The sequence below is a fragment of the Myxocyprinus asiaticus genome, chromosome 24, assembly GCF_019703515.2.
Source record: "Myxocyprinus asiaticus isolate MX2 ecotype Aquarium Trade chromosome 24, UBuf_Myxa_2, whole genome shotgun sequence".
Taxonomy (NCBI): Eukaryota; Metazoa; Chordata; class Actinopteri; order Cypriniformes; family Catostomidae; genus Myxocyprinus; species Myxocyprinus asiaticus.
In genome coordinates, this window is record NC_059367.1 from 21,519,305 (window position 1) to 21,531,601 (window position 12,297).

General features: G+C 38.6%; 1 protein-coding gene across 1 annotated transcript in view; it reads left to right on the forward strand.

The window, feature by feature from the left end:
- Window positions 1–386: 386 nt before the first annotated feature.
- The window catches only part of sema3bl (sema domain, immunoglobulin domain (Ig), short basic domain, secreted, (semaphorin) 3bl), a 43,505-nt gene continuing 31,594 nt past the window's right edge, over window positions 387–12,297 (forward strand). The window contains exon 1 of the mRNA XM_051652502.1: window positions 387–648. Coding sequence (XP_051508462.1) covers window positions 558–648 — 91 coding nt within the window. The 5' untranslated portion in view covers window positions 387–557. The remainder of the gene's footprint in view (window positions 649–12,297) is intronic.

A 12,297-nucleotide genomic window follows, 5' to 3' on the forward strand; every position in this document is an offset into this window, starting at 1 on the left:
ACTACATTTGTTAGTTGTTAATGTATGTGTTATTTATTCATGCATATAAACTCTAGCCATTGTTTTTTATTATAATCTTCTTGTCAGTGTTTGTGTCCGCGTTCCTCCCAGTAACATACTGTTCCACATAGTATTAATGCTTCTGATAATGTTGTGTGGAAAATAGCCGTGTAAAAGCACACTGGAATTAAACGCGAGGGACACGCGAGCACCGGGAGACCCGTTTAGCTCTTTAATTCTTCTGTGTGAGGAATAGGGCGGGGAGGGTGTTTCTCAAGACTGAACGACCGGACTCTCTGTGAGATGAGAGAGAGAGAGAGAGAGAGAGAGAGAGAGAGAGAGAGAGAGAGAGAGAGAGAGAGAGAGAGAGAGAGAGAGATGTATAATATGGGAAAATAGCGCACGCGGGCACTGGCGAGCGACTCGTGCTTAACCTAAGATCTCAGAGGTTCCGCTGCGGATGTCCAACAATTTGTGTGTGTGTGTGTGTGCTTGGAAGTCCTTATTACCGTTAGAGTAAAACTAAAGGAAGGTCCATTCAAAGTGGTCCATTCAAAATGGAATTACCGGTTCTGGTTTTAGCGGTGGTCCTGTCGTGTGCCTCCAGCAATAAACTGAACGTGCCGCGTCTTCGCCTGTCTTACAAAGGTAAAGTGTTCACATAATATTTATCTGAATGTGTCCAATTGATTTATCATTTAGGTTTGGATATATCCTAAACATGAAACTCCAAGCCAAAGACTTAATGAATAGACGTAAAATTTCCTGCCTCGTTAACCTTTAAGTAGGCTACTGGGAGGAGAGAGCACGACCCAGTGCTGAAAGTAGATTAATGATTGTTTTTCACCGTTAGAGTGGTAATGATGCTGTTGCCATCCCTCGGTAGGTGTATGTGTGTGTGTATGTGTGTTTTAGTGTACATACAATACAGATGTGTGTGGAAACAGTGTGCAATGCAATCAGAGCACACAATAATGTTTTCAGGCAGTAAGATGTTATCCTTGTTACGTTTGCCATCCGTTTCCATGCTTGTCACATTTAAGGAGACGTTTTTCAAACTTTGCGCACAGTCCCTTCGTGACTTATCAATTCAAAATCTGAATGCACGGTTGAACATGATTACATTGCCTTTTCCGTCTTTGCATAGCAGTAACTGCTCGGCTGAAACACAGATGTTGTGGCTGGTCTTTTTTTTTCCTTTTTTTTTTTTTATGGTGGGAAAAAGCAACAGTACGTCAGAATACAGTAGGTCAGAATTCAGAATTCCAGGCTACTGTTCCAGCTGTTCTCTATCCAGAACTCCGGGATCCATGCCCTCGAACTCTCCTGGCACGCGCTCACCTCCTCGCGGTCGGACTCTCCGAGGCGCGCGAGGATTTATAGACTGCAAGGAGAATTTTGCGATGGCATAAAGGAGTTTGATATGATTTAACTGTGTTATTAGATTCTGCTGCTTTGGACGTAATACAAATATAGTGCTTAACATTAGTTTACCTGCAGGCTACTTGAAATGAGGCGTCAGGTGATGACAGGAATGTGAAGCAGTAGTTGGTATTAATTGTTTATCAGTGCTCCTTTAAGCTTTTTTTCATGAATGATTATAAGCTGAGTCGGGTGTCCGGTTTCTCTCCAGCAGTATGCGTGCGTGACTAGAGCGCATCTGTGCAGATTTTAATGTGGTCATCTAAAGCCCAAAGTATACTTAGGTACAGGACGCGTGACGCAAGTCTCGTCATCAGCAAAGTGCTCGAGCACTGAACGCGTGCAGCCCGATTCTACTAGACTGCGTATGTGCCTGGAATTATTTGCACGAATTAGTGGATCAACAAGGTGGCAATAATCGCCGGTAAATAACAGGAGACGAAGGTAAAAACAACAACAGTATATGCACGTCAAGAGCGTGTGTGAGGAGTTCAAGAGATACATGCATTTGTTTCACTCGAGTCTGAAGGAATATAAAGACATCTTTATGGGTCTAAACTCCTGAAGAGAAATTGTCCCGCGTCTCATAGCAGTCGTGGCGCGCATGCGCCAAACGCTTGCGTATACACGCACTGTCAAATGGAGTATATTTTGACAGTGATATACAGTCGCGTTCGACTGTACGCAGACGCTGAGTGTTCGAAAAAATAAATAAAAATAAAAATAAAAAATAAAAAAATAGTATACTTTGGGCTTAAGCCTTAATGCGCGCGCTCTGTGGCTTTCTCCACTGATGCATTGATCACGATCAGCCTTGTAGTTCCATGCATTTGGGCTAAATGTATTTAGATTCTCATACGAAAAAATAAATCACAGCTGAAGGTTCTCCTAACAGCTATTCGTCATTCTTCGCGCGCCTGTCTACTGAAAAGGCTGAATCAAGCAGCGCGCGCATGCATGCACTCATCAAGCTTTCAGAATTGTATGGATGGGTCTGGAGGGAGCATGTTATGTTTTGAATGGGAAATGAGGGACAGCCTGTAAATGCCAGCAGCTGAGCACTAAGTGTGTGTGTTGGTGTGGATCTGTGGGGTCCTTTGGTAGGTCACTTCTGACCTCTGGGCAATGAACTGTGCACACACACACACACACACACACACACACACACACACACACACACACACACAATATAGAACAGTTTTCCTCCCTCATACACTTTCACACCCCTATGCATTCATACATTGTACTCACACTGGCACTCAGTCTCTATCACGGTTGAACATACACACAGGCACAGAGGCTGCCAGATATGTTTGTTTTAGTTTCCATGAATTGGCTAATGAGTTTGTTTTTGTAGTGTTGCTCAGCTGCTTGTGGAGGGTTTGATGAGGTCTAGCTAAAGACTCTGTCAGCAAATGGATGGGTGATTCCTCTTGCCTCCTTTTTTTCTGTCTTTCAAGTTCTCTCACTCCCTCAATATTGCCTTTCTGAAACTATATATACATACATACATATATATATATATATATATATATATATATATATATATATATATATATATATATATAAAGGGTTATTTAGCAAAGGAGAGATTTAGCTTACCCACACTGACAACAAGCCAAAGTTTGAGAGAGAGAATTTACACAGAATTAAAGGAATATTCTGGGTTCAATACAAGTTAAGCTCAATCAAAAGCATTTTTGGCATAATGTTGATTACCACAAAAAATATTTCGAATCGTCCCTCCTTTTCTTAAAAAAATAATAATCAGTGTAATGTGACAAATGCTGTTTATTGAGCTTAAAGGAAATGTTCACCCAAAATGCCACCCCAGATGTGTATGATTTTCTTTCTTCTGCTGAACACAAACAAAGATTTTTAGAAGAATATTTCAGCTCTGTAGGTCCATACAATATAGGTGAATGGTATCAAAATTTTGAAGCTCCAAAAAGCACATAACGGCTGCATAAAAGTAATCCATACGACTCCAGTGGTTAAATCCATATCTTTAGAAGCAAGATCATTTGTGCTCAGCAGAAGAAAGAAAGTCATATACATCTAGGATGGCATGAGGGTGAGTAAATTATGAGAGAATTTCCTTTTTGGGTGAACTTTTCCTTTACGTTCAATCAACAGCATATTTGGCATAACATTGATTATAATTTTTTTCTTGTCCCTCCTTTTTCTTTAAGAATTTTCATTTGTGGGTGAAATATTATTTTAACTTGGTGCCAGATGGGCTGGTCTGAGTATTTCTGTAACTGCTGATCTCCTGGGATTTTCACACACAACAGTCTCTAGAATTGACTCAGAATGGTGCCAAAAACAAAAAACATCCAGTGAGTGGCAGTTCTGTGGACGGATGAGAGAGGTCAACAGAGAATGGCCAGACTTGTTCAAACTGACAAAGTCTACAGTAACTCGGATCACTGCTCTGTACAATTGTGGTGAGAAGAATAGCATCTCAGAATGTTATTCTGAGATGCGGGTTGGCACTGTTTTGGCGGCACGAGGGGGACCTACACAATATTAGGCAGGTGGTTTTAATGTTATGGCTGATCGGTGTGTGTGTATATATATATATATTAGGGAAAAAAGGAGGGCAAAGACAAGTACAAAACCAAGACACAGAGGTAGAGGTACAGACTCCTGGTACATCTACGGTGGCCATGTGTCACGGCTGTTGAGGAAATGAATTTCAGGCTGAAGGTTTGGCATGACACACATACTGTATAAAAATGTATCCATGAGCAGGAGACAGAATAATGAATGCTTTTACTGTGCAAAATGGATGCACACATTCCTTCCATCCTTGTGGCTTCAGTCAAGCATTCTGGCATAACATAGCAGGACAATGCTATATTGTGGCGGTTTCCTCCTGAGTTGAGGGGAGATCGTAGCTCACCGCAATTAGGTCTCAAGCCCTGGACTTGATCACACGCACTGATAACAACCATAGCAGCTGTTGGTCACTTAAACTATGATTTTATTTTTTTTTAACCCCTGCGCTGATGACCATCCTGAGAACCATCATGAACACATTCACACTTAATTGCAGCCTTAATGCTTTCGAACACTTTGTGCATAAAGACAGCTGCCTTCTCCATACACAAATATTCACATACACAAACATATGAATACACTGCTGAAAGGGGTCAGGGTAATAAATGAGAAAAAAAGAGCAGTGTCAGAAAAATCAAGGGATGACTGGAGAAACGGCATAAGTGTAGACAGAAGATTGAGAGGCAATTGAATGAATTTCACCCACTGTCACTAAGATTATGTGTTTGGGAGAAAGAATCTTTCTTTCTTTTACATTAAAAAATGTAGGATTACATTTTGTCATTATTATTATTATTATTTTAAACTTTTGTCATATTTTTTTTCTAGATTAAACCAGTTAATTTAGATGTTACAATAAGAAGCAGACATTTTAGGTTATATAACAAAATATTTTTTACAGCTATGAATTAAAATGCTTTTATATTTTCAGTGAGGAGATTTGTGTGTGACCTCAAAACTAAATGTGTAAACGAGTCTTGGAGTCCATGTGTGTAGCCATAACAAGGTGTTTAGTCTAGCTGCTGGAGTCTTATTGTGTGAGTGTGTGTACAGAGGGGAAGGCAGTGACTCTCATGGCTGCTGTCCAGAGGGGTTTATCTTAACCCTCGCATTCTGATTCTTGTTTCGGGGAGAGAGAGGATCAAGAGAGGCCAGGGAGCTGGAGAAGACAGAGGGACTGAAAGAATGGAACTGACAAAAGGAACGCTGAGAAAATAAGCGAGCAAAAGTAGATTTGAGGGGGAGAGGGAGAGTGGGACTGAAAGAGAGAGAGGTTATGTGTTAGGGGTTTTATGTGTTTACCAGTTTGTAAAAGAGTTAGTATAGCGAATATGCCCTAAAGTAATGTGAGTGTGTGTGACAAATGAAGACAGACAGACAGAGAGAGAGTGAGAGAATTAGAGGAAACAGAACATAGATGATACTATGGAGAATTTGTGTCGTGTGTTGCACTCAAGTGCTTTAGAATTACTTATATGTACATAAATGCACTACCAGTAAAAAGTTTGCACTCACCTACTGTATCAGTTCCTAATTATTACTATTTTCCAAATTTTAGAGTAATTTTATTGAAAAGTCATCAAAACTATGAAATAACCCAAATGGAAGTACAGAAATTGTGTTGTGACAGAAAAAAAAAAAAAAAAAATCAAAATCATAAATGTGATTCTTCAAAGTTGCCTAGGTTACAACTCTTGGCATTCTGTCAACCAATCTCATGAGGTGCATCCTGTGATGCTTTTTAAACAGTACTGAAGCAGTTCCCGTGAATGCTGAGAACTTGTTGGCTTTTATTCCATCATTATCCGGTCTAACTCATCCATTAGATATATCAGTTGTTCGTTTTGTAAAGAAATGTGAATGTAGGCACAATTTACACTCACTGAGCACTTTATTAAGAACACTATGGTCCTAATAAAGTGCCCGAAGTGGTCTTCTGCTGTTGTAGCCCATCTGCCTCGAGGTTCGACATGTTGTGCATTCTGAGATGTTACTCTACTCACTAAAATTGTACAAAGTGTTTATCTGAGTTATCGTAGCCTTTCTGTCAGCTCGAACAGTCTGGGCATTCTCCGTTGATCTCTCTCATCAAAAAGGTGTTTCCGTCAGCAGAACTGCCACTCACTGGATGTTTTTTGTTTTTGGCACTATTCGGAGTAAACCCTAGAGACTGTTGTGCATGAAAATCCCAGGAGATCAGCAGTTACAGAAATACTCATACCAGCCCATCTGGCACTAACAATCATGCCATGGTCAAAATCACTGAGATCACATTTTTCCCCATTCTGATGGTTGATGTGAACATTAACTGAAGCTCCTGACCCGTATCTGCATGATTTTATGCATTGCACTGCTGCCACACGATTGGCTGATTAATCACATGAATAAGTAGATGTTCCCAATAAAGTGCTCAGTGAATGTACTCTATGTTGGTAAACTAATTACTAAACTAATTTCAAGCATTAAAGTTAAGATCACGAAAAACATTAATTCACTTAAGTGTGTCTAAACTTGTGACTGCAAGTGTATATTGTGAGCAATAGAGTAATGTGTATTAGTGGTTGTAGTCAGTGTAAATCTGAGATGTCTTGGAGAGTTTAAGTATTAACATGCTGTGAAATGTTGAGATACTCTGCATTAGATTTGTTATCTGAGGAGGAAAATGTGTTCCTGACAGTGTGTATGTGTGTGTATCAGAGTAGTGTTGTGTATTTTAAGTGCCTGGGGAGGACACCATGAGATCTTCCTGCCGATGTTCGACTTTGACCTATCTCCCCCGCTGCACGCTGCACCAGCCAAATCAATTAGTTCCATCACAGAACTGCTAACAGAACAAGCCCGAAGCCCTTCAAAAGATTAACCTGATACTGATCGCACACACTGTTAGACACACACTCACACACAAATGCATGATAAAATACATCTAAGTTGTATAATAATGTATCTGTCTACACTAGAATGGAGACCATGATTTACTTCCCATGCAGACTTGTTTCCTCCTGAGGGTTATATATTCATATATTATATATTCATATATCCTTTCTCACTTACTCATTTTCTCTTAATCACGTTGAGGCACACAGCTTTTAAACAAAACTAAGAATAAACGCAATCCATAAGGCAAATGGCTCAGCCAGCTCTAATGCAAAACTTCTAAATCTCTCTCATTCACATTCACTTTTTTACCAAAGAGTGAGCATCTAAAAGGTAGGACAGATGCCAACACGCATCTGTTATTAATGGTTGTTTAGAAAGTTGGTGGCATGCCACTGTGTGGAAAGACTTCTGATGTAAGAAAAGAGTTTGAGAGAGAGGGAGAGGAAAGGAATACATTTTTGTTTCATCAGCATTTGCATATGTCACTGATTATAATTAAACTGTGAACTCTGCTTTACGTTTATCATAGCCTACTTTCATAGTCCCTTTCTAAAACCCTTCACTTTTTCTCATTTATAATGAACACACGGATATGATTATAGGCATAATGACCAGAGTGTTTGTAAGAAATGCATCAGTTTATCAGCAGAACTGTATTCATAAGATGTGAGTGTGTGTGTTTCTGTGGGTGGTGTAACTACACAGTTAATTCTGACACTAACACTACAGTTTTAGTTCTGTTTCCAAAGTGTTACACATCTTCTGGCACACAGCATCTTATTGTCACTTTGGGGAGTTGGAGTGCATGCCAACTCAAACCACTGTGTAGTTTCAGGTTGTCATTTTATCAGGTTTACCTTATTAAATTGGTGATTATGAACTGTTATTTTAACAGAGCAGATTATTTACACTGCTACAAGAAACAGACCAGACTACCTGTGTAATCCACACTATGTAAGTGTGTGTATGTGTGAGAAATATAATACGCTCACCTAGGAACAGGTGGCAGGGGAAATTTATGTTTTTTTTGGCTTGTGAAAAGCGGGCCGCAGATGCAAAGCAACGTAGTGTAATGTGTGTACGTTATGTGTTTGTGTATGAGTTTGTATGTATGGTTTTCTTAGTTTAAAACTGAGTCCAAATGTGCGTAATGTCAGAGTATCTAATGCATTTGATGAAGACCGTACTTCATTCATTAGGTATGCAGAAGTAGTATATATGCATTCCAGGACATACTTCATACAGGATTGTGAGCATTGTCCCATGACCCAAATGTATAATGTACAGTAGTAACAACAAGTGTATTTCTATAGTTGTGCAGGTGAGGTGATGCCTTAAAGCCCAGGTGTTGCTTGTTGAGAGGGGGCCTGCTGGGAGTACAAGGTCTTTAGACCTTCACCTTTGTTTGTGTGCTGAACTTTTGTTTAATTTGTTGTAGTTGTTTGGCAAACATTGCATTTTTCTTTCAATTTTATTTGTAACATCAAGAAGTTAATAATCAGCATGGAATTTAACGTAAACTTTGTGGACAATGGATTTATAAACAAAGGAAGAGTCTAAATCACTCAGCAGGCCCAAGAAGTGACCAAATTGACAATTTGTTTAAGGATGGTCATTACACTAAGGTTTTATTCAACAAGTACATTTCAACCACAATGAGCAACTTTCTTGATGTAAATGCAACATGATCACACAGGAAGTCGCCATGTTGTTTTCAAGAGTTCCTGTAGGATCAGCCACATTGTGCTGACTCACTGACAAGCGCCATCTCCTATCAGACATTTTTACATTGGCTTCAGTGTGTTTAACTTCCCCTGACCGGAAGGGCACTGCGTCAGTTGTGTGGGAGACCTGGGTTCGGATCCCAAGGTTGCATTTTTTCCTTTAACATTACATTTTTACTCCACTGATGTTTAGGTTTAGGTTTATACAGTTTATTAAATATGCATCCCTCCTTACTGTATTACAGTAACTCACTTCAGCAATTACTTTTGGCACCACTCCGTGGACATTACACCTGGAAAATGGAGCTCACGTTTGCCCATACGCCCAACAACACTTACCGCTTTGGCCACTGGGGGCAGTGTTTCGCATTTCAGTAAGCATACTGATTTTAGAAAAAAGAAGGTCAACCAACTTTTTCCGATTTCACTGTGAGATCAGTCTGGTATATAGCATTAAAATTAAAAATAACTTCAAAATATTGTCGGATACAGTAGGTCATATGGATATTTTTCACTGCTGTTTTATAAAAACTGAGGATTCGGACATACTACACATTTGACCACTTTTGGCCAGTGTTGGGAGTAATACAATTATAAAGTAATTAGTTACTGTAATCTAATGATTTTTTTTAGTCAGAAAAGTAGTGTAATGCATTACATTTTATATTCTTGTAATCAGATTACAGTTCCTGACTTTCAGTTAATTTAATTGCTTTTAAGTACATCATAGGGTTATGCTTATTTAAAAAAAAAAATGTATTGTAAAATATGTAATGTAATATGTATATGTAAAACATGAATTATGGCCCCGTACTGAGTCATTGTGAAATTTGAGGTGCTGAGTGTATGACTTGTGTGTAACAATAAACAAGAAAGAAATATAGACATTATTTTGAATATGATCAGCGGAAAGGTGTTTTAGAAAGTAGCTCAAAAGTAAATTAATTAGTAATGTGATTAGTTTTTCAATGAAGTAATTAATAAAGTAATCTAATAACAGTTTTTAGAGAAATAATTAGTAATTTGTGATGGATTACAATTTTTAAGTAACTTACCCAACACTGCTTCAGGCATACTAAAGTTTAAGGACAATTTCCCCCCCCCCAGAAAACCTCACTTTGGGGACATTTGTGGTGTCACCATTTAGAAAAATGTAATTTTTTTTATTTTATTCTAAAATTGCTAAAAGTTTTATTTTAAGGTTTGGGTTTGGTTTGTCTGTAGTTATTAGAATTTGTGTGCGTGTGTGTGCATGTGTAGATAATGAGGACACACAATCTCCAAGCTATAGTGAGGAAAATAAGGAGTAATTTATAAAAGATATATAGGGAAAAAGAGAGAGAATGAATGTGAATGGCTCTAAATTGTCTGTGTCTCTGTTTTATTTAATTGTCTTCAGATGTGTGTGTTGATCCATGGGGGACACAGAGTTGATTCATGAACTGGAGAGTTATTGAGATCATCTGCCACCATTGTGCCTTTGAGCAGGACATTAAACCACATTTTACTTCAGAGTGGCTTTGCAATTAGTGTTTCTCTATGAATCTTTGTGAAACAAAGCATCTGCTAAATGACATATAACCAGTCATCCATGATTTTGCATATGCACTTTCGTAAGTGTGTGTATGCCAGTATTTCACTGTTTAGATACTGTGTTCTGGAAACCAATCCCTTAAAAGCATTTATATCTTATTGTGTTGTGAAACTTGCACGCAACAATAATAAAGAAAGAACAAAACTCTTTCTCTGAAGTTTAGCTTTGGGAAGGGTATTTAAGGTTTATATCATAATACCTCACACTGTCAAACCCTAGAAGCCCAGAACTGTGTGTGGGGGTGTGTGTTTGGATTTATCTTTATCTCTTTGCCAGTGATTGTAAAACTCCAAAGTCTTATGGTAAACTCCTTAAATGGCTGAGAGAGAGTTTAACTGATGTATGCGGGTAGTGAATTTTGCTTGTTGCATGTGTTAGTTATTTATAACACTGTTTTAACACTTAGCTTTGTGGTTTGGCTTCTGTTTGTGCTCTTTTAAGCGGCGCCCCATTAGCGGCTTTAGACGTGTGCCACCCTCTTTTACTTAACTCCTTTTTTCTGTCCAGTTACATATTATATGAGGAGAATGTGGAGGGAGTGCTGAGCTGCACTTCAGGATAAAAAATTGTGTGTTAAAATAGGACGTATGGTAACCTAGTAACTAGGGATGGGTGATATGGCAAAAAAAAAAATTATCTTGATATTTTTCAGATATATATGACGATATTCTATATATCTCGGCAAAAGTTATATTTTTTTTAAATCAGAGAAACCATAATTTCATCTAAACAGCCATTGTAGCCAAATATATTCAATTTATTAAAGGCATTGTATAAAAATTTTGTTTTATTTTCTCCCCTTTTCTCCCTAATTCAGAATGCCCAATGTGCTCTATGTCCTCATGGTGGTGTAGTGACTCACCTCAATCTGGGTGGCAGAGGACGAATCTCAGCGTCTGAGACCGTCAATTCACGCATCTTATCACGTGGCTTGTCGAGTGCGTTACCACTCACGCTGTTCTCCGCTGCATCCATGCACAATTCACCACGTGCCCCACCGAGAGCACCTCAACCACTTTATAGCAACCATGAGGAGGTTACCCCATGTGAGTCTACCCACCCTAGCAACCAGGCCAATTTGGTTGCTTAGGAGACCTGGCTGGAGTAACTCAGCACGCCCTGGATTCGAACTCGCGACTCCAGGGGTGGTAGTCAGCGTCTTTACTCGCTGAGCTACCCAGGACCCCATAAAAATTGAATACTGAATAACATCCTAAAATCAGTGACTAGGTCTTTTGATCTCTATCAAAAGTGGTATTTGTTTCATATGTCCAACCTGGTCTCATAGAATCACATTAATATACATACATTTTTGCTCGTTGTAAGTATTGCGGTGTAAGTATCGCGTACTAGAGGCACTGTAACAACAATGACTTCTATTCCCTTTCACACAAATCACAACGACAGCATCAGATTATCAGTTTATAAACACTCACTTTTTGCTCTGTTCCACACACAATGCTTATAACATTTAAACTTTTTTTATTATAGCGCATAACTTGTAAAGTGATACATTTTAAGGTTTAAAGTTTAGGTTTAAGGTTTTGGGTAGGTAGGTTTTGTTGATTTAAAACACCATAGAGTGTTTACCTTAAAAACTGAATTTGTCTGAAAGCAAATTTAACTTGCTTTTAGTGCTACTCTGTGGACACGATGCATATAAGGAATCACGTAATATCATTTTACAAAAAGGTCAAGACTCATATAAAACTCTACACACGCACCTGTTTACCTTGCAACAGTATCTAAATGGGGACATATCATAGATTTCTATTGTTTTATAGGAAACCAATTATTATAACTGCAGACTAAGCCCTACACAAACTCCAAACCTACCCATGAAAGAAAACGTTTAGCATTTTTACAGTAAAAAAAAAAGAAGAAAAAAAAGAATACAAATTGAGGATGTCCCTGAAGGAAGGTTTTAATGAATATTGTCCCCAAAGTATAGCAAAGTAAATCCACACCCGCACATATATACACACACCACTCTCTAATTTCTGTAATATCTTGGAATCACTTTGAGGGTCAAAGATCACTTTCCACTCGTCTCTCTTTCATTTTTGCAACATATGCTATCACATTCCCAGAAGGAGAATGTGGTAACCTAATGACTGG